The following is a 20535-nucleotide window of genomic DNA, read 5'->3' as shown; positions in this document are numbered from 1 at the left end:
TTATTGGAGGCCGGACTCGGGATAGGCGTGTTCGAAACCCTAGTGGTGTATGGACACGTTAAACCAGTTACTAAGCTAAGCGACAGTCAGGTATCCCTGTCCCGAGTCAGACCCCTGATTCTATCGGAGGCCGGACTCGGGATAGGCGTGTTCGAAACCCTAGTGGTATATGGACGCGTTAAACCAGTTACTAAGCTAAGCGACAGTCAGGTATCCCTGTCCCGAGTCAGACCCCTGATTCTATCGGAGGCCGGACTCGGGATAGGCGTGTTCGAAACCCTAGTGGTATATGGACATGGTAAACCAGTTACTAAGCTAAGCGACAGTCAGGTATCCCTATCCCGAGTCAGACCCCTGATTCTATCGGAGGCCGGACTCGGGATAGGCGTGTTCGAAACCCTAGTGGTGTATGGACACGTTAAACCAGTTACTAAGCTAAGCGACAGTCAGGTATGCCTATCCTGAGTCAGACCCCTGATTCTATCGGAGGCCGGACTCGGGATAGGCGTGTTTGAAACCCTAGTGGTGTATGGACACGTTAAACCAGTTACTAAGCTAAGCGACAGTCAGGTATCCCTATCCCGAGTCAGACCCCTGATTCTATCGGAGGCCGGACTCGGGATAGGCGTGTTCAAAACCCTAGTGGTGTATGGACACGTTAAACCATTTACTAAGCTAAGCGACAGTCAGGTATCCCTGTCCCGAGTCAGACCCCTGATTCTATCGGAGGCCGGACTCGGGATAGGCGTGTTCGAAACCCTAGTGGTATATGGACACGTTAAACCAGTTACTAAGCTAAGCGACAGTCAGGTATCCCTGTCCCGAGTCAGACCCCTGATTCTATCGGAGGCCGGACTCTGAATAGGCGTGTTCAAAACCCTAGTGGTATATGGACACGTTAAACCAGTTACTAAGCTAAGCAACAGTCAGGTATCCCTGTCCCGAGTCAGACCCCTGATCCTATCGGAGACCAAACTCGGGATAGGCGTGTTTGAAACCCTAGTGGTATATGGATACGTTAAACCAGTTACTAAGCTACATGTAAGCTAAGCATTACAAATTGTTGTTGGAGGGATTTGTGTGCTTGTTATGAGCTACATAATGTTTATAAAACAGTATCTTATTTTTATTCATAAAATAAAATGCAGCTTGTAATACTAAACTCCATTGTGTTCCTTATCTAGAATTTATTGCCAAGAAAAAAATAAAAATAAACACAATATACAATAATGTAAAATTGGTCAAAATAAATCATAATTATAGGAAAAGTTGGGTGAAGTGTGGCTTCTTGATAGGCCTATTTTACTACCAAGAAAACCAAAACCGAAATACTTAAAGGCAATATCTAATAATGTAAAATAGGTAAAAGTACAGGAAAAGTGGTAGTTTGTTGATTCAAGCATCCCTATGACTCGCCATCTGTAATTTTTACTGAGGCATGGCATGACGAAATTGCATCAAACAGTTCACTAATGGTGTTTTTCTGACTTCTGGACTGGCTGCACAGAGTGACATTGATTTGCAATTAAATGTCTGGCCTTTTATGGTGAACACTGGACAGGATTTCTCCCGAATATTCCATGTTTCTTGCACAAAGCATGCAATCGCTGCAACAACTCCTTGGTTGCATTTCTTTGAGCCGTTTCATGCAAATTTTCTCTGGTTTACATCCATAAATCCATTCACAAATTTATTACTCCTAACAATCCATGTCACAATTATGTTTGTCTTTTATTATAATTATGTTTCATACACAGATCGGAATGGACACTGTGTTGCTCTTGGGACCGGGCCGAACTCGGGTCTGTGGTACAACAGTATGTGTAACGACTCGTATGGGGCGGTCTGTGAGCGGCAGAGAGTTGGGCCTCAGTACACACCGCCTGCCACTCCCCCGCCTACCTCCCCCACAGTTCCATGTGCAGCCAACTGGATCGATCTGTCTGGATACTGTTATCAGGTAGAAATCTGGTTCATGTACAAAATAACCAATCAATAAATTTTGTAGAAATTATTTTTCACTTTGTTTTACAATTTCTATTTTTAAAGTTTCTTTTCTAGAATTGATCTCTTGAATATTTTGTAAATGCACATTTATTTTGATTTATTTTCATGCTTATACTGAATTAAGATTCAATCTGCTTTAACCCTTTGTCAGTTTTCTCTGATTCTGTTTTCCATTACGTTTTGGGTGGGACGTAGCCCGATGGTAAAATGCTCGCTTGATTCGCAGTCAGTTTGAGGGTGGGCACATTCGGCTATTTCTCATTCCAGCCAGTGCACCATGACTGGTATATCAAAAGCTGTGGTATGCACTATCCCGTCTGTGGGATGGTGCATATAAAAGATCCCTTGTTGCTAATGGAAAAATGTAGCGGGTTTCCTCTCTATGACTATGTCATAATTACCAAATATTTGATGTTTGATATCCAGTAAATCAATGTGCTCTAGTGGTGTCAATAAACAAAACACTCATTTTCATTAGGATTGATCTTAGCTATTGACATTTTTATAAATGTTGCAGTGGTTAATAAATTCACTTTAGTTTATTTCCATTCTTATATTTAATTAAGGTTCAATCTGTTTCAACCTTGTTCTGTCAGTTTTCTCTAATTGTGTCTTTTGAACTGTACACATGATCTGTGTTCTCGATAAGTGCAGTTTCTCTGTACTTCCCTGCTCACAACTGGCATCCTGGTATGTTATAGGGATTAACATGCACATTCAGAGCAAGTTGTTTAGTGCATCGTCTTCCTCTGTGGTTAATAAAGCTGGTCTTACCCATGGCACTAAAGCCTGCTAGTAGTAGAGGTGTATATAGGTGGCTACAGGTGCCTCTTAACAATGTCATAATCATCATTGCATACTCTTCTAAGTGCTGAAGCTGATGGGAAATGGCAGGTAAGTGACACAGATGGACACAAGAAAGAAGCACATGTCGCAGAAGGAGAGAGTGACTGGGATGTTGATGTGGACAACAAAAGAAGAAGAAAGATAAGAAGAGATGCCAGATTGGAAGAAATAAGATGAAATTCAAAGAAGAGAAAGGAAATGGGAAAATGGGATATAAAAAAATAGAATTAAGGTTCAAGCACACTCTCCTGGGCACACACACACACCTTAACTTGATTAAAACATACTATTGCAAAACTGTTATTTCAGGTGAACTCTGTTCCTTTTAATCTCGCTGTACCATGGTCAAATGCTCGGGCAGACTGTTTGTCCCAGGGGGCAGACCTTGCCAGCTTCCATAATGCCTCAACACTGGACTATTTATGGAGGAATAATCTTATGTATGTAAATTTATATTAAACAAAAATTTAATAATATTGGTATTTTTTAAGTGTATTAAATATTAATCATTATAAATATCAAATATATTAAATATGAAACATTATCTATTAAATATATTTAACACCAAATCATGTTGTTAAATGACATGGTTATTTCTATAATAGTGCAATTTATTATACATGTATAATAATTTACAAATTGAATGCATTTTAAAATTTACTGTACAATATCTTGCCATTTTTTAAGTGTAAGTGTCTTAAAGGCATTTGTAATTTTTTTCAGAGGGGAGAGTGTTAATTTCTGGATTGGTCTGAATACTCTAAGAGGAGGAGCAGGCAGTGGGCAGACAGGTTTGTTCTCAACACTGGCATAGGAAGTGGGGGGTGGGGGGGGGGGGGGGGGGGGGGGGGGGTCAACTTTTATCAGCAGTGATGTTTTAAAAAATATATTTATACATATATATATGTGTGTGTGTGTGTGTGTGTGTGTGTGTGTGTGTGTGTGCCTTCCCCACACTTTTTGGCACCTTCCTACGCCCGTGCTCAGTTTTTGTAGAAAAAAATTGTCTATCCATCTATCTTTTCAATAACATCAATATTGTTACTAAAGAATATCGCAATTTGTTCCAGGATTTGTAGAAGTGATGGTGTTTGTATAAAGAATTTCCGAGGTTTCTGCATAAAATTTGTAAATAACAAATGCTGTAATAAGTAAAATGATGTCAGTTTTAGGTCCTAGGAACATTTGTGTATGAGTGTATGAGACAAGTAAATCCTCAAATTCGACAAAAACTATAGAAATATATTCAGGCCCAATAACTTTTCAGCACATATTTTCATCATTTTACCCACAATATTAGTTGTAATCCATGGCAAAATGTGTAACCATATATATCTGTTTGGCAGTAATGCTAATATGCATAAATGTGTAACCATATATATCTGTTTGGCAGTAATGCTAATATGCATAAATGTGTAACCATATATATCTGTTTGGCAGTAATGCTAATATGCATAAATGTGTAACCATATATATCTGTTTGGCAGTAATGCTAATATGCATAAATGTTGTTATTCAAATTTGGGCATGTTCATTTAATTCGGGATCCCATACGCCTATGCATAGGGATCACTTTCCATTGGGCAAATACACTTGTCCAACATGATATTTCGACTTGGCGGTGTTGTCAGGCAATGTGAATTTTAAGCCCCACCCAACCCATGTTGTTTACAGGATACACCTGGAGTGATGGCTCATCTGTGGACTTCTTGAACTGGGATACGGGAGAACCCAGCAGTCTGAATGGGGAGGACCAGTGTGTGGAGGTGCTGGTTGGTAAGGGAAGATACAACGACCAGGCCTGTCAGAGAAAGAGGAGCTGGATTTGTGCCATCAAGAAAGGTAAAGCAAGGGAAGACCTAGGAATATTTTGGGTTGGGGATCAAGGGCAAAAGGAAGTAAATGGTTTATTTAACGACACACTCAACACATTTTATTTATGGTTATATGGCATCGGACATATGGTTGAGGACCACACAGATATTGAGGGAGGAAACCTGCTGTCATCACTTCATGGGCTACTTTTTTCAGTTAGCAGCAAGGGATCTTTTATATGCACCATCCCATAGACAGGATAGCACATGCCTTTGATATACCAGTCGTGGTGTACAGGCTAGAACGAGAAATAGCCCAATGGGCCCACTGACGAGGATCGATCCCAAACCGACCGTGCATCAAGTGAGCGCTTTATCACTGGGCTGCGTCTTGCCCCGAGAGCAAAATGGGATATGGACCAAGTTGCTGAAAAGGGCACTTTAATGAAGATTGTAAACAGATTGTTCAAAAGGGGATATGGACCAAGTTGCTGAAAAGGGCACTTTAATGAAGATTGTAAACAGATTGTTCAAAAGGGGATATGGACAAAGTTGCTGAAAAGGGCACTTTAATGAAGATTGTAAACAGATTGTTCAAAAGGAGATATGGACCAAGTTGCTGAAAAGGGCACTTTAATGAAGATTGTAAACAGATTGTTCAAAAGGGGATATGGACCAAGTTGCTGAAAAGGGCACTTTAATGAAGATTGTAAACAGATTGTTCAAAAGGGGATATGGACCAAGTTGCTGAAAAGGGCACTTTAATGAAGATTGTAAACAGATTGTTCAAAAGGGGATATGGACCAAGTTGCTGAAAAGGGCACTTTAATGAAGATTGTAAACAGATTGTTCAAAAGGAGATATGGACCAAGTTGCTGAAAAGGGCACTTTAATGAAGATTGTAAACAGATTGTTCAAAAGGGGATATGGACCAAGTTGCTGAAAAGGGCACTTTAATGAAGATTGTAAACAGATTGTTCAAAAGGGGATATGGACAAAGTTGCTGAAAAGGGCACTTTAATGAAGATTGTAAACAGATTGTTCAAAAGGGGATATGGACCAAGTTGCTGAAAAGGGCACTTTAATGAAGATTGTAAACAGATTGTTCAAAAGGGGATATGGACCAAGTTGCTGAAAAGGGCACTTTAATGAAGATTGTAAACAGATTGTTCAAAAGGAGATATGGACCAAGTTGCTGAAAAGGGCACTTTAATGAAGATTGTAAACAGATTGTTCAAAAGGGGATATGGACCAAGTTGCTGAAAAGGGCACTTTAATGAAGATTGTAAACAGATTGTTCAAAAGGGGATATGGACCAAGTTGCTGAAAAGGGCACTTTAATGAAGATTGTAAACAGATTGTTCAAAAGGGGATATGGACCAAGTTGCTGAAAAGGGCACTTTAATGAAGATTGTAAACAGATTGTTCAAAAGGGGATATGGACCAAGTTGCTGAAAAGGGCACTTTAATGAAGATTGTAAACAGATTGTTCAAAAGGGGATATGGACCAAGTTGCTGAAAAGGGCACTTTAATGAAGATTGTAAACAGATTGTTCAAAAGGGGATATGGACCAAGTTGCTGAAAAGGGCACTTTAATGAAGATTGCAAACAGATTGTTCAAAAGAAGTAGCAGTGTAATTTCTTTTAGGTTGAACAGGCCCTCCTGATCTCATCCCTTGGGTCTGACCTTGTAATTTAAACAGTCGTTTTTTGGCTGCTAATTTCGCAGATTTAATTTTTTCAGCTCACAACTTATAGTCTATTCATAAAATAAATATGAGTGAGATTAGAATAAAAAAATTCTGTAAAATAAAACGAATAAAAAAATTAGTGAAATAAGTACATTGAGGTATTTTGTAAGAGCATAGTTAATTTTACTCTGAAATGTAATACATTGTCATTCTGTACAGCTTACAGTTTTTAATCTTGCTAATGAACACTGATATTTCATTAGTATGAACAGTCATTGTTATTTTTATTTTAAAACTGCAAAAAGCTACCTTTGATTTAGCCTATGATTTAACATTATTACTATTGATTATGTTTGCAAGTTTTATTTGTTGCAGGAAAGTCTGTGATACCAAGATCGACCATCATGGTGCCATCAGCAGGTCCCGGTAAGTCACAGTTTTAATCACAGTGACATAGATTTATGTATACAGATCTGCTTACTCTTTGAATCTTTCTTTTTCATTTTGCTTTCAGCCTATACTGAACTCATTGATATACTGAAGTCTTGACAGTAATTGAATTTAATTTTAGTTACAAATGCTTGTAAAGGCATATACATACATGTATAACAATTTTTATTAATAAAATACTAAATAGATTAAAAAGCAGTTAACTTTTATAAAATTCAAGTGTTCAATGTGGATCTACGAAAAAGTGGATTTCATTAAGCAAACTTCTTTATCTTTTGTTAAAATAGAAAAGATTGTACAATATTTTTGCACATCTTTACAACATGTTTGTGTTAAAAACAATGATATAATTATAATGTACTGTTATCTTATTGGTTACTTAGACTATGTTTATATGCATCATATGTGAACATAGAAATAAATTTATTGTATTGTATTGTAAAGTGTGGTGTGGTGTGTGGTGTGTTTATGGGTGTGGCGTGGCGTGGCGTGTTTGTGGGTGTGGTGTGGTGTGGTGTGGTGTGGTGTGGTGTGGTGTGGCTGTGGTTGTGGGTGTGGTGTGGTGTGGTGTGGGTGTGGTGTGTTTGTGGGTGTGGTGTGGTGTGGGTGTGGTGTGATGGTGTGGTGTGATGTGGTATGTTTGTGGGTGTGGCATGGCGTGGTGTGGCGTGTGGGTCATGACAAAGCAGGACATATGAGCATCCTCTGAGTCTGTACAGCAATTTAGATCTATTAAATAATTTCTCAAACAGAACTAAAATGTTAAAAACATTACATTCATGGACCACGTTTTATTTGTAAACACATGCATATGTACACCTTCACACACACCACACACATGGATGGATGAATGGACAGGTGAATGGACTGACACATGGATGGATGGACACATGCAGACAGCTACAGAGACAGACTCACATACCGTTCATTTATTTTGTTTAACGACACCACTAGAGTACATTGATTTATTAATCATTGCCTGTTGGATGTCAAACATTTGGCAATTTTGACATATAGTCGGAGAGGAAACCTGCTACATTTTTCCATGAGTAGAAAGGGATCTTTTATTTGCACAATCCTCACAGACAGGATAGCACATACCACGGCCTTTGATATACCAGTTGTGGTGCACTGACTGGAACGAGAACAGTGGCGTAGCGTGGGTTGCCAGCACCCGGGGCAAGGCGCCCAGGGCAAGGCAAGTATTGCACCTCTAACCAGTGGACCATTAGCACTCCCCGAGTCCCTTCCACCAGTCCAGAATTTTGTGCCCAGGGCAACTGCCCCAGTGGCCATGCCCACGCTACGCCACTGAATGAGAAATAGACTCATACAGATGTATTTTGTAGCTGGCAGCTGTGGTATTGGTTGGGATCGCTGGGTGTCATACAACAACAACTGTTATTTTGTCGGTGATGGCTCGGGAGATGGGTCGTTGACATGGCGACAGGCTCGACACTTCTGTCAAGAGAATGGAGGAGAACTAGCATCCATCACCTCAATGGGAGAGGAATATTTTGTCTGGAATTTGGTGAGAATAGATTTGGTCATGTTAATAGGGTGAGAATAGTTTTCGTCATAATACTTAGTTGAAAATAGACTTGGTCATGATAATATGTTGATAATACATTTGTTCATGATAATATGGTAAAAATAGATATAGTCATGATAATATGTTGTTAATAAAAAAATTCATAATAATTTGTAGTTAAAGAGTAGGTCATAATAATTTGGTGATAATAGATTTGGTCATGATGATTTGGTGAGAATAGAGTTGTTCATGTTAATTTGGTGAGAGTAGATTTGGTCATGATAATTTGGTGAGAATAGATTTGGTCATGATGATTTGGTGAGAATAGATTTGGTCATGATAATTTGGTGAGAATAGATTTGGTCATGATGATTTGGTGAGAATAGATTTGGTCATGATAATTTGGTGAGAATAGATTTGGTCATGATGATTTGGTGAGAATAGATTTTGTCGTGATGATTGGTGAGAATAGATTTATTCATGATAATTTGGTGAGAATAAATTTGGTCATGGTAATAGATTTGGTCATGATTTAATGTAATATTTAGGGACAATACATTTGATCAATACATTTGGTGAAAAGATTTGGTTTTGATGAATTTGTTTATAATATATGATAATATTTTTACTTGAAATTGCAAAGGAAAATAATTTTATATATTTATAACTGCAAAAGAGCTCCCACTTTGTTCTATGTAAAACAATATATATATATATATATATATATAAATAGATGTTTCTAATTTTGTTTAGCTTTGCTAAAATCTAAAATAAATCTTACAAGCCAATGGATATACATGTACATTATAATTTATCCCCATAATGCACTCTGTTAATTATGGACAAATTATTTTTCTGCAGGTAAAGAACGTCAGTTTGATTAGTCTCTGGATAGGCCTGTCTGAAGTTGATTATGACTACGGTTACAGGTAACAATTTATTAATTATCTAGTAAGTGAATGAGTATATTGCAACAACATGGTGTTATAAGGAGTTCAGATTCCTGCATATTAATAAATGGTAATCATTAATGTCTCTTAATGTTTGAAAGAAATAAAAGAAAAAATATTTCTCTGTTGAAATCCAGAATCATGAATTTAAAAAAAAGAGTTGGATCTATTAACATTTAACAACATAAAAAGATACATAATTTTATGATTAGGGGATAACTGAACATAAAAGCTACATGTAAGTGCAGCATTTAAAAGCAGAACAAGATTTCAGATAAAAAACTAATAAAAGTTATAATTGATATACACTTCAGGGCTAGCTCTGGCACTCGCCAAATTCACCAATTGTGAATTTCAAAAACAATTAGCAAATTTTATTTTAATTTGGTGAAATAATTTCATGCAATAATTGATATTTTGTTACAAAATAACTGGGTTTCAATCTGCAATTTTTGGAAGTTTAATAGATAATTTGGCAAAATTTTCTGCTGAGCCATAGTCAGCCCTGCATTTAAACTGTAATGAAAAAAAGAAATGTTCGATTTAACGACACAGTCAACACATTTTATTTACGCTTATATGATGTTGGATAAACTGTAATGAATAAATAATAGACTTTTTGTTAAGTCAGGGTTCTAATGTAGAATTCCAGAATGTCACATTTTCCAGTTATAAATAAAACGACATTGTTGTGTATAATTACCATTGCCAGGTGGTCTGACGGAAGCCCTGTGTCTCTAGTTCACTGGAGTAAGGGAGAGCCGAATGACTATGGTGGGGAAGAGGCCTGTGCTGATATGTTTGTTTTCAATGGTAAATTCATCACTTTTATGCTTGTTAAAATTATATTTTAAATTATGCAGTGAAGGAGTGATAGTGAGCTCTCATGTCAAACTGGTTTGTTTAATTTCTGTTGTAGCTCTCATATTATGTTTTTTATTTATTTCTCTTGTAGTTTAATATTTGTATTATCATGTGAAAAAATTTGAAATGTTTACCATATTTTTTGGCATATAAGCCACTACTTTTTAACCTTGAATTGCAAAGTGCGGTTTATAAAATGGTGCACTTTATTTATGAATTTTACGGTAACTATCATGCATATAAATCACACTTCTTTTTTAAAAAATTCTTATAATAATAATATAGCATACCAAAATAACCGTGACTGAAGTATTATGATGGAATGGCTCTTTATTAGTAGTCTAGTCAGGCTAGAAACAATACAACACTTGTGTATTGTTATACTTATGGTGTCAAAAATAGACTCGACTGCGAAGTTTTTAGTTTGATTTCTGTAACATGTATTGTTAGTAGTGCATCAGATGTGTTTGTCTAATGTTTTAAAATGAAGTAACTCGCCTCATATTATACAAATATTTGTATTGTCATGTGAAATTTTTAATTTTTTTTAGCTACTGTACATTCAACCCGTTGTAAAATGACATCTTGTTTAACAATGTCTGGTTTACAAGTGAATATCCATATATAGTCTTAGGTGACATAAAGAATGTGAAACATAGTAATCTTCCCCCAAGTGGGGTCATACATTCGGGAGACAAATCGTTAATTGTGGGTGAAACCCGGTGTGTGTGGCCTTACACCTCTGCATTGAACCGAGCAGTGCACTTACTCTGGGATGGAGCAGGTACTGGAATTAAAAATCTCCCATTGCCTTGGGTGGACATAAAATCATCACCTACCAGCCTCAAAACCACAAAACAATGAAGGCCGTTAATAACATTGGTTTTAATGGTGTGATGGTCCCATTACCAAATACAGTGAAATCTGTCTGTACCGGACCCTGAACAAACTGGAATCTTGTCAAAACCAGGCAAGTTTCATGGTCCTGAATTTTTTAACTTCTAAAACGTGACCCTCTAAACACCAGATCCCATCTAAATTGGATAAATATTAGGTTCCCAGTGTGATCCAGCTTAGACAGGTTTCACTGTAGTACAGTAAGGTATTCTCCATCTTGACAAAAATAACACTTTAAATTTATACTAAAATAAAAACTGCACTTTTTCATACTTTTCTAGAAAGTGAAGACAACTACTTTCCATGCTTCTTTGCTAGGCGTGGCCTTGGGCTGTTGAAAACAAATGTGTTCTATAGAAAGTTACCTAAAATGGCTTCTTATTTCTTTTTGTCTTAGGTAAATGGAATGATGAACACTGCAGTGTCAAACAGGGTTTTGTCTGCAAGCGATACAACGGCCCAGTAACAACCCCCAAACCGACCCCCACTAATCTTCCTGGTTACTGCCCTGCAGGATTTAACCAGTTTGGAAACAAGTGTTACAGAGTGTATGGTATAGCTGACAGCCAGAAGGTCAACTTTATGACAGCCAGGTCAAACTGTAAGGCATTAGGTTTTGGGTATGACCTTGCCAGTATAACCAGTTTCAGGGAGCAAGGTGAGAACATCAAGACATATCAAGTTTTTAGAATAGTCAGTCTGTATAGAATGTTGATTTGTGGATCAAATATGAGGCTTAGCTCATAGAGAATTCAAAATGGTTTGGGTTTAGTTTTAATTTCTCATTGATGGTTCTGTCATGATTCATGGCTCAAAGTAAGTTTAATAAAGGTTCCACTGAACTTTGCATTTGAATGTTTTTACTTTTGATTTATACTCAGGATGTTTTAATAAAATGACTTTACACATGAGACTGTTTTCAACATGACTGAATGATTCATTGTAAACCATGTTTATCTGAGTGTAGTTCAAGATTTGAACCTCTCATATTTTGAACTACTGACAAGAAATCAGGCCTTATAGTCTTAACCTGTGTTGAGATTCAGAATGTTTTTTTATTTCTCCAGAACTGAGTTTATAACATGTTGAGTCTTAGCTTAGCGAGCATGCCATTGGTATAGGTTTAAAGCAATTTAGGTCAGAGTTAAAATTCAAAATATCTTGGGTTCTGGACTAGGAGTTGGTAAATTTTGTAAATTCAACTAAACATGTTTAAGTTTGTCATCTTACTTTTGTACAAAATACAAAATAGATCTCAGGTTAATTTATAGTATTTATAGAATGTGATCAATCAATATCATAAGAAGATTTTAAAGATTTATTGTCAATCAGATCACAGACAAATCTGGTTTGGATTATAGGCATATTTCAGCATTCATACCTAGAGCAGACATGTCTAGACCTTATGTGGATAAACGCATGGGTATGATAAATTATACTCTACTTAGTGCTAGGGTACTGTTAACCAAGTCCATTATGATTCATAATAAATTTTCCATTGGTAATCTTTTTCAGCCTATATAACAACTCTGCTGAGTGAAATATCATTTGAAGTGTGGATCGGACTGAGAAAGATTTGGAGGGCCAATGGACTCGTACTACAGTGGATCGATAATGAGGATATAACTTACACTAACTGGAATAAAGGAGAACCTAATGGATCAGACAAAGTAGGTGTCATCCATTTGGTGTTTTTTCCAATTCTATAATGGTTGGCTCTAGGTTTTACTATGTAATTTCTCTGACAATTGCTACTGTTGCCAATATATGTGCATTTTAAAGTTGTAGGCTGTAGAATCAGGTTTGGAAGAAGCTGTAGTTCAGCATAAACTAAGGACTTAAGCACATTGGCTTTTTTGCCTGAATTTGAGGATGTGCTCCAGCCCTGGGTTGCTTATGTTTAAGCAATCGTGAGAATCCTTGGAAACTGAACAGAAAGAAAGAATGACACCTGGAGCCCAGAATCTTAATTCATAAACATACTATAAATGTATCTCTCATCAGTATGACCAAAGTTTAACATTTGTATTTCACAATAAAGGCCAAAATGAATTAAAAATGTCCTGGTTTCTTAATTTTCATGTATTGAATGTACAAACATAAAAATAGAGAATTAAAGGATTTATGGGTGAAAATGTTTATAAAATAAAATTATAAAATTTTAACTGTCCATCAGTTCTAGGTGGTGTATAATAAAATTAACTTTATAATGCTTGCATTGAATGTACAAAATAAATTGTAATTTTTACAGGAGAAATGTGTTGAAATGTACAGTGCCACTGAACGGGCTGGTGAATGGAATGACGTACAGTGTGGATTGCATTTTGGATATGTATGTCAGACCCGGAAAAGTAAGAGACTGAATCTGATATTGTGCCATCAATAAATTCACAAACAATTCTTATAATTACATATTTTGTTAAAAATATAATAATATATAAATCAGTTTCTAACATCGTTTTCATGACCGATTTTACATAATGACATCCCATATGATGTAATGAAGTAATTTTCTGGTGTTTATCAAAGGATAATGTTAAGGTTTTTAGCAACATCGTCCAATAAGAATAGAATAAGCTATATAACAGCCAACAAGTTTGTAAATACATGCTAGTGGATCTATTGCAATAGTTTTGGTATGCACACTTAGTTTAAATAGTTTTATTTTGTGGGTGATGAATATACAACAAACAAAAAAACTACACCAACAAAAAACAACAACAAAAGTTATAACTTTGTTTTGTTTAATGACACCACTAGAGCCCAGTGATACAGACAGGACAGCACATACCACAACCTTTGATATCCCAGTCGTGTTTCACTGGTTTGGACAGGATAAACGCAGTCAAAGAATGGGTCCATTGAGGTGGGTCTATCCTATGATGTGAGCACTCTACCAACTGAGCTAGACAACAGCAACAACAACAACAACAGCAACAACACAACAACAACAACAACAGCAACAACAACAACACAACAACAACAACAACAGCAACAACAAAACAAGCAAATATTCTTTCCACCTCCCCCACATGATCAATTCTGAACAGCCCATAGTCATTTAATCAAGTACTAATAACAGTTATTGTTCCTGTTTTATTTTGTCACAGAGTCCAGTATAACCACACCAGAGCCTGTTCCTAACCCATGTGACGGCCGACCAGGCTTCAAGGCTTTAGGTGAAGACTGTTTCCGACTGTCTAACACCACCATGACCTGGAACAATGCTAAAAAGTACTGCGCCGGTCTGGGAGCATTCCTTCCAAGTATCAATAATCCATATGAAAATGCCTACATGACCCTAATGGTGACGGATAACAGAAACACTTACGCCTTTTGGATAGGACTGAATGACTTGAAGGTAATTTAAAAGAAGTTATGTCTGGACACATAGCATTAGCATTCTATCCAGTGGGGTGTGCAGTGTTGGGTGCAGAATGTGGTTGTGTGATCAAGTGGCTCGAGATATTTGAAGATGTCTTAGCGCTCCAATATCATATGTAAAACCATTGTAAGCTATGACATTACAACACTTGTCTTAGTAATGTCATAGCCATCAATGATTAAAAAAATCTTGATCTATTGGTCATTGGATGGATCATCCTTGAATTATTCAGGGTTTACTTCTATCTCCAACTAGTGTCCCACAATTAGTACATCATAGGCTGTGGTATGTACTGTCCTGTCTATAGAAAAGTGCATATAAAAGATCCCTTGCTGCTTTTTGAGAAGAGTATTCTGTGTGGCAGCGGCAGATTTTCTTTCTCTGTTAATGATGTGTTGAAATAATTAATTTTAATCATACATGAGAGACCAAAATAGCTGTTATTAAAAATGCGCTACGGTGCAATGAAACAAATAATATCATAGTTACATCTATTCAATTGAGTCAGTTAAATTTAGCCTCATGATCTAAGTCTAAGATTTAATCTGAACTCTGAAAGTTTTATAAGCATGCACTCTGGTCAGTAATAACAATTACAAACTATTTGTTTTCTTTGTAGAAAAATGGAACTTATGAGTGGGTAGATAGGTGGCCAGTTGTCTACACCAAGTGGAACAAGATGGAGCCAGCTAAAGGTCCAGGAGAAGGCTGCGTCTCCATGGACACCACTGGACAATGGACTGACGATGATTGTTCTAAGAAACTGCAGTTTGCTTGCAAGATCTCAAATGGTATTTTTAAATATACCAGTTTTTATTAGTTTATAACATTACAGTTTTGAAATACTGTATAGATATTGAAAGTATAATAAATCACCTTTTTAATATTAAAAACCCAAAACAAAATAATTTGACCCTGAAGCAGTGGCGTAGCGTGGGCTGCCAGTGCCAGTGGACTGTTAGCACTCCCCGAGTCCCTTTCACCAGTCCAGAATTTTGTGCCTGAGGCAACTGCTCTGTAGTGGCCCACACTACACCACTGCCTCGAACTATTTTTTTTTTTTAAATGTTTTATCATCACCATGTTGCCATGGAAGTAACATGAAAAAATAAAGTTATACAATATAGCTTGACTTTGTTATCATTCAGTTTTGTAAATTATTATTAAATAAAAGATGGAGTGGGAATCACTTACTTGGAGCAGTCATTACTTTGTTTTTAAACCATATCAATATAAATAGACCTGCACTAATGCCAAATTATTTTTGAAAGCTCTTGATCTTCAGCCGCTATTTTTAAAAATACAAATGTAAGATTTTAGGTTGTGAACAATTATGTATCATGGTATTATTAATTTTTGTATACCATAAAATGTCATACTATGCATAAATAATCCGTTTAACATTTATTTTGTATATATCCAAAACCATTATTGTAATAATTTACAGCATATATACATACATATTGGTTCTTTGATTTTGTGCAGGACAACAACCTTTTACTGTTCCACCATTAAACGGTTTGTGTATTCATCCATGGGTACCATATGGTAATAACTGCTACCTGTTCCGAGCTCAGCACTGGGTGAAGTATGACAAGGCTCTATTCAGATGTCTGCAGCATGATGCAGACTTGGTATCCATACATGACAACCAAACCAGCAGTTTTCTTTTGACCCAGATCAAGAAGGTTACATCTCACAAAGTGTGGATCGGACTGTACAGATCAGAATCGGGTGAGCAGTCTTTTTTATTCAGGTTATTTTCATTTTTCTATCCAGTTAAGATACAGACATGCTGTCCATGACAGACTTTAGACATCTAAGCAGGGCAGTCTGTCCAATGGTTAGATAATTTCTATGTTGTCCACTGGTCCTCACTGACATCTAAGTTGGGCTATTTGTCCAAACCAGAAGTTAATGGTACCAGGTCCCTACTGACATCTAAGTTGGGCTATTTGTCCAAGCCAGAGGTTAATGGTCCCAGGTCCCTACTGACATCTAAGTTGGGCTATTTGTCCAAACCAGAGGTTAATGGTCCCAGGTCCCTACTGACATCTAAGCTTGGTTCTTTGTCAAATCCAGAGGTTAAAGAATTTTGTATATGATTCATCTGTCCTCACTGAGCTACGCACTCTTATATCTAATTAAGGTTCAAGCACGCTGTCCTGGGCACACACCTTAGTTATCTGGGCTGTCTGTCCAGGACAGTGGGTTAGTGGTTAGTGAGAGAGAAGAGGGTGTAGTGGCCTTACACTTACCCATTGAGCCCTTAAGAACTCGTTCTGGGTTGGAGTCGGTATCGGGCTGCAAACCCTGTACCTACCAGCCTGTAGTCCGATTGCTTAACCACTGCGCCACCGAGGCTGGTTAGTGGATAATAAGATCGATGGACTCATTTAATTATTTCCCATTCCAACCAGTGCATACACTTCTTTTCTTTATGACTATAAGCATTATTTTGGCTACTTACATTCCACCCAGTGCTTCACAAATGACATACCAAAGTTTTTTTTATAAGTATTGTCCTGTCTGTGGAAACATAACTATAAAAGGTGGTTTGATACTGTATGTGTACATACTTTCTGTCCTATTATGATTGTAAAACTGAAATTAAATCCAACTCAAACATTTTGTACCTGGGCTGAGTTGAGCCAAACTGAGCAGAAAAAGGTTTGCTAGACTGGTTTACACATTTCACATTAAACCAAAGTCCACATCAGGGACCAGTCGAATAATTTTCAAATGTTAGCATTGTTCACTGTAGCTGGTTTCACGATATCGCTCTCTCAACCAAGTGTTAAAATAGCCACATATGTTAGACTCCAAATTGCCATAATTTAAAATGTGCCAACTGCCAAGTGTCGTTAATCTTTTTTTATTTCCTTTTGTTTGTTAAAGGTGGTTTCTCCTGGCATGACAACAGTCCTCTTCAGTTCACCAACTGGTCGCCAGGGGAACCGACGCGGGTCAATGAACACGGTGTTGAAGAACACTGTGGGGAGATGTTCATGAGTGGAGCCTGGAATGATGAGGACTGTAACTCAAAACGGGGATACATTTGTCAAAGACCTAAAGGTATGGTTCATTTCACAGATTAGACTGCACTAAAAGGGCATGGACCCCCCCCCCCCCCCCCCCCTCCCTCCAATGACATCTTTTCCCCTCCATCTTAAATAATTAGCTGTCTTACATTTGTAAAAACACCTACTAGAATGGGACTTTGTTTTGATGGTATGTGCACCCCCATTCCCCCAGTTTAAGTTCCTGGCTATGCCAGTGTTAAGGATTAGATCAGAAAGATGACTGTACAGCTTACTCTTTAATTACTGTTCTCGAACAAATTTGCTTTTATTTTGGTGTATCATTCTGAGAATTGTTCAAACCAGTGCACCACGACTGGTATATCAAAGGCTGTGACCAGTATGTACTACCCTGTCTGTGGGATGGTGCATATAAAAGATCCCTTGCTGCTAATCGAAAAGAGTAGCCCATGAAGTGGTGACAGCGGGTTTCCCCTCTCATTATCTGTGTGGTCTATAACCATATGTTTGACGCCATATAACCATAAATAAAATGTGTTGAGTGCTTTGTTAAATAATAAAACATTTCTTTCTTTCATTCTGAGAATTAATTATATAATCTGAATGACAAAAGCGTTATCCACAATCAAGAGCATATTTCTGCACAATGCAGTCGAATGGGCATTTGACCAAATAGTGACCGATTCCATGAATCTCTGTCTAGTAGATCATCTTAGGACAGTCACTCCCAAGGAGATCCTTTACTGGACAATGCATCCATCTTGCACTGCCAAAAAGAGGACTGCTACTCCCAGACTAGTTTACTAAATCGAAACTAGTACAGGACGGAGCTCGTTGAAATAAATATAGCTGTGATGACATGCATTCATGAATCACTGTCAAAACAGTGATGACATCAGGTGTATGTGAGAGGTGAGCATTTCCTGCCACATCAGTAGCACCCATCATGAGTACTGTCACCACAGCTGTTGTCTGTCAGTTCATCTAAGAGAATCATGCTGGGGTGTTCTGTTCTGTTCTGTTCTGTTGTGTACTATTCTATTCTTATTCTTATTCTATTCTATTCTATTCTATTCTATTCTATTCTATTCTATTCTATTCTATTCTATTCTATTCATCTAAGAGATATAATAAGGAATAGCATCGGCCATTATTTTGATCAGTGATCCATCATACAAATCATCAATTCAAGTTATCAATCTAATGATCAAATAATTCATTTGAACCCTTTTTTTCAAAGATTAATTGACAAAAATACAATATGATAATATCACAATATGACAAAGTGATAATACTGGTATGTCTTGTGGTTTTTTACTAAAAGAAAGTTTTTACTCCTAGATGTGGTTCATCAACAAACATTTCCAAATCTACCAGGACAACTGAGGACTTCAAATTCTGGAGTCACGTGGCCAAATATTCTCACCAATCAAAAGACACCACCGTTGTTGAAAAGCACCACACAACATGGAAGTGGGCTTCAAACTAATCCACCAATGAAGACAAATCCACCAATGAAGACAAATCCACCAACGAAGACAAATCCACACTCCCAGAGCCAAAGCCTGGCCCCCACACAGTCAGCCCAAACAGGTGTGTTGAGTATGTTAAAGTTAGAATTGGAAAAATAATTTTATAAAGAACTGGGGACATCACTAACACAAAATAAATAATTATTGCTTTGCTGTGACCCAGCCCATAACTTTAGTAGATATAGTGAGTCAGTCATTTGGTATTTTTCTGTTTAAAAAATTTACTGATTAAAAAAAAAAGTTTTTGTATTTGTGCAGAAAAAGAAGGAAATGTGTCACCAGAGTACCCATGCTAAACAAAATTTCCCTTTCTAATAAAGAACAATAATTTCATTAATCAGACAGCATTTTCTCCAATGGATACAGTATCATCAGTAGTTGGTCCAAAACAAACTGTTCATCCATCCCATTGCAAATATTTCACATAATTAGAATTGAATCATACCCGTAATATATTTATTAATATTTATGGTTTTCCATTAAACTCCTGACAGGCATATCGTGTACCTACCTCACTGTTTCATCTGCATTACATAGAAATGTAAATACTGGTAATCATATTCATGTACCTACCATTGTTTGACACCCAATAGCCAATGTGTATTTTTGTACTGGGATGTTGTTAATCACACATTCATTTATTAATTATTTCATTTCATTTCATTGATTCATTCATTCATTCATAAATAAAAAGAAATGTATTAGTTATATATATGTTCTTGTAACAGTATCACTTTTTTTTCAGGATCACCCTCTCTTGGACAAGGTGGAGTGGCAGCCATTGTTGTAGGCAGTTTGCTGTTTATTTTCATTGTAGTGAGTGTTGTGTACTTTGTGATGCGAAGACGCAGAGCAACCTTTAATTTTGGAATATTTGGCAATGTAGGATTTGAGAACAAGATGTACAGTAATCCAGAAGAATCAATAGAAACAGAGACTTGATTTATCTTCAGTGAAAAATTAATACATAGCATCATTCCAATTCAATGAAGAATCATTACAGAAATATTAAAATTTCATTGAAGAATTATAAAGAAATATTAAAACTGCATTGAAGAATCATTACAGAAATATTAAAACTTTATTGAAGAATCATTACAGAAATATTAAAACTTTATTGAAGAATTATAAAGAAATATTAAAACTGCATTGAAGAATCATTACAGAAATATTAAAACTTTATTGAAGAATCATTACAGAAATATTAAAACTTTATTGAAGAATTATAAAGAAATATTTTAATTGCATTGAAGAATCATTACAGAAATATTAAAACTTTATTGAAGAATTATAAAAGAAATATTAAAACTGCATTGAAGATTCATTACAGTAATATTAAAACTTCATTGAAGAATCATTGCAAAAAAAATAAAACTTCATTAATGAATTATTACAGAAGTATTAAATTTCATTGAAGATTCATTACAACATTATTAAAACTTCAATGAAGAATTGGTAGTAACTAAACTTCCATGAATCATCAAAACTAAGTGTATTATTAAACTTGTACAAAATATCTTTAACAA

The 20535-nt window shown here is 36.5% G+C and overlaps 1 protein-coding gene across 1 annotated transcript in view; it reads left to right on the top strand.

Annotated features, from left to right (window-relative positions):
- Positions 1-20073, top strand: part of LOC121374451 — a 72832-nt gene extending 52759 nt beyond the window's left edge. Inside the window, exons 33-49 of the mRNA XM_041501553.1 lie at positions 1758-1960; positions 3163-3293; positions 3577-3644; positions 4528-4695; positions 6735-6785; positions 8159-8340; positions 9202-9269; positions 10003-10103; positions 11449-11709; positions 12567-12721; positions 13303-13402; positions 14162-14412; positions 15056-15227; positions 15922-16170; positions 17335-17511; positions 18819-19070; positions 19755-20073. Coding sequence (XP_041357487.1) covers positions 1758-1960; positions 3163-3293; positions 3577-3644; positions 4528-4695; positions 6735-6785; positions 8159-8340; positions 9202-9269; positions 10003-10103; positions 11449-11709; positions 12567-12721; positions 13303-13402; positions 14162-14412; positions 15056-15227; positions 15922-16170; positions 17335-17511; positions 18819-19070; positions 19755-19951 — 2786 coding nt within the window. The 3' untranslated portion in view covers positions 19952-20073. The remainder of the gene's footprint in view (positions 1-1757; positions 1961-3162; positions 3294-3576; positions 3645-4527; positions 4696-6734; positions 6786-8158; positions 8341-9201; positions 9270-10002; positions 10104-11448; positions 11710-12566; positions 12722-13302; positions 13403-14161; positions 14413-15055; positions 15228-15921; positions 16171-17334; positions 17512-18818; positions 19071-19754) is intronic.
- The last annotated feature ends 462 nt before the right edge of the window (positions 20074-20535 follow it).

This window comes from Gigantopelta aegis, chromosome 6, assembly GCF_016097555.1.
Source record: "Gigantopelta aegis isolate Gae_Host chromosome 6, Gae_host_genome, whole genome shotgun sequence".
In the NCBI taxonomy this organism is placed as follows: domain Eukaryota; kingdom Metazoa; phylum Mollusca; class Gastropoda; order Neomphalida; family Peltospiridae; genus Gigantopelta; species Gigantopelta aegis.
The sequence above is the reverse complement of the archived record's forward strand: the minus strand, read 5'-3'. Positions and strand labels throughout refer to the sequence as shown.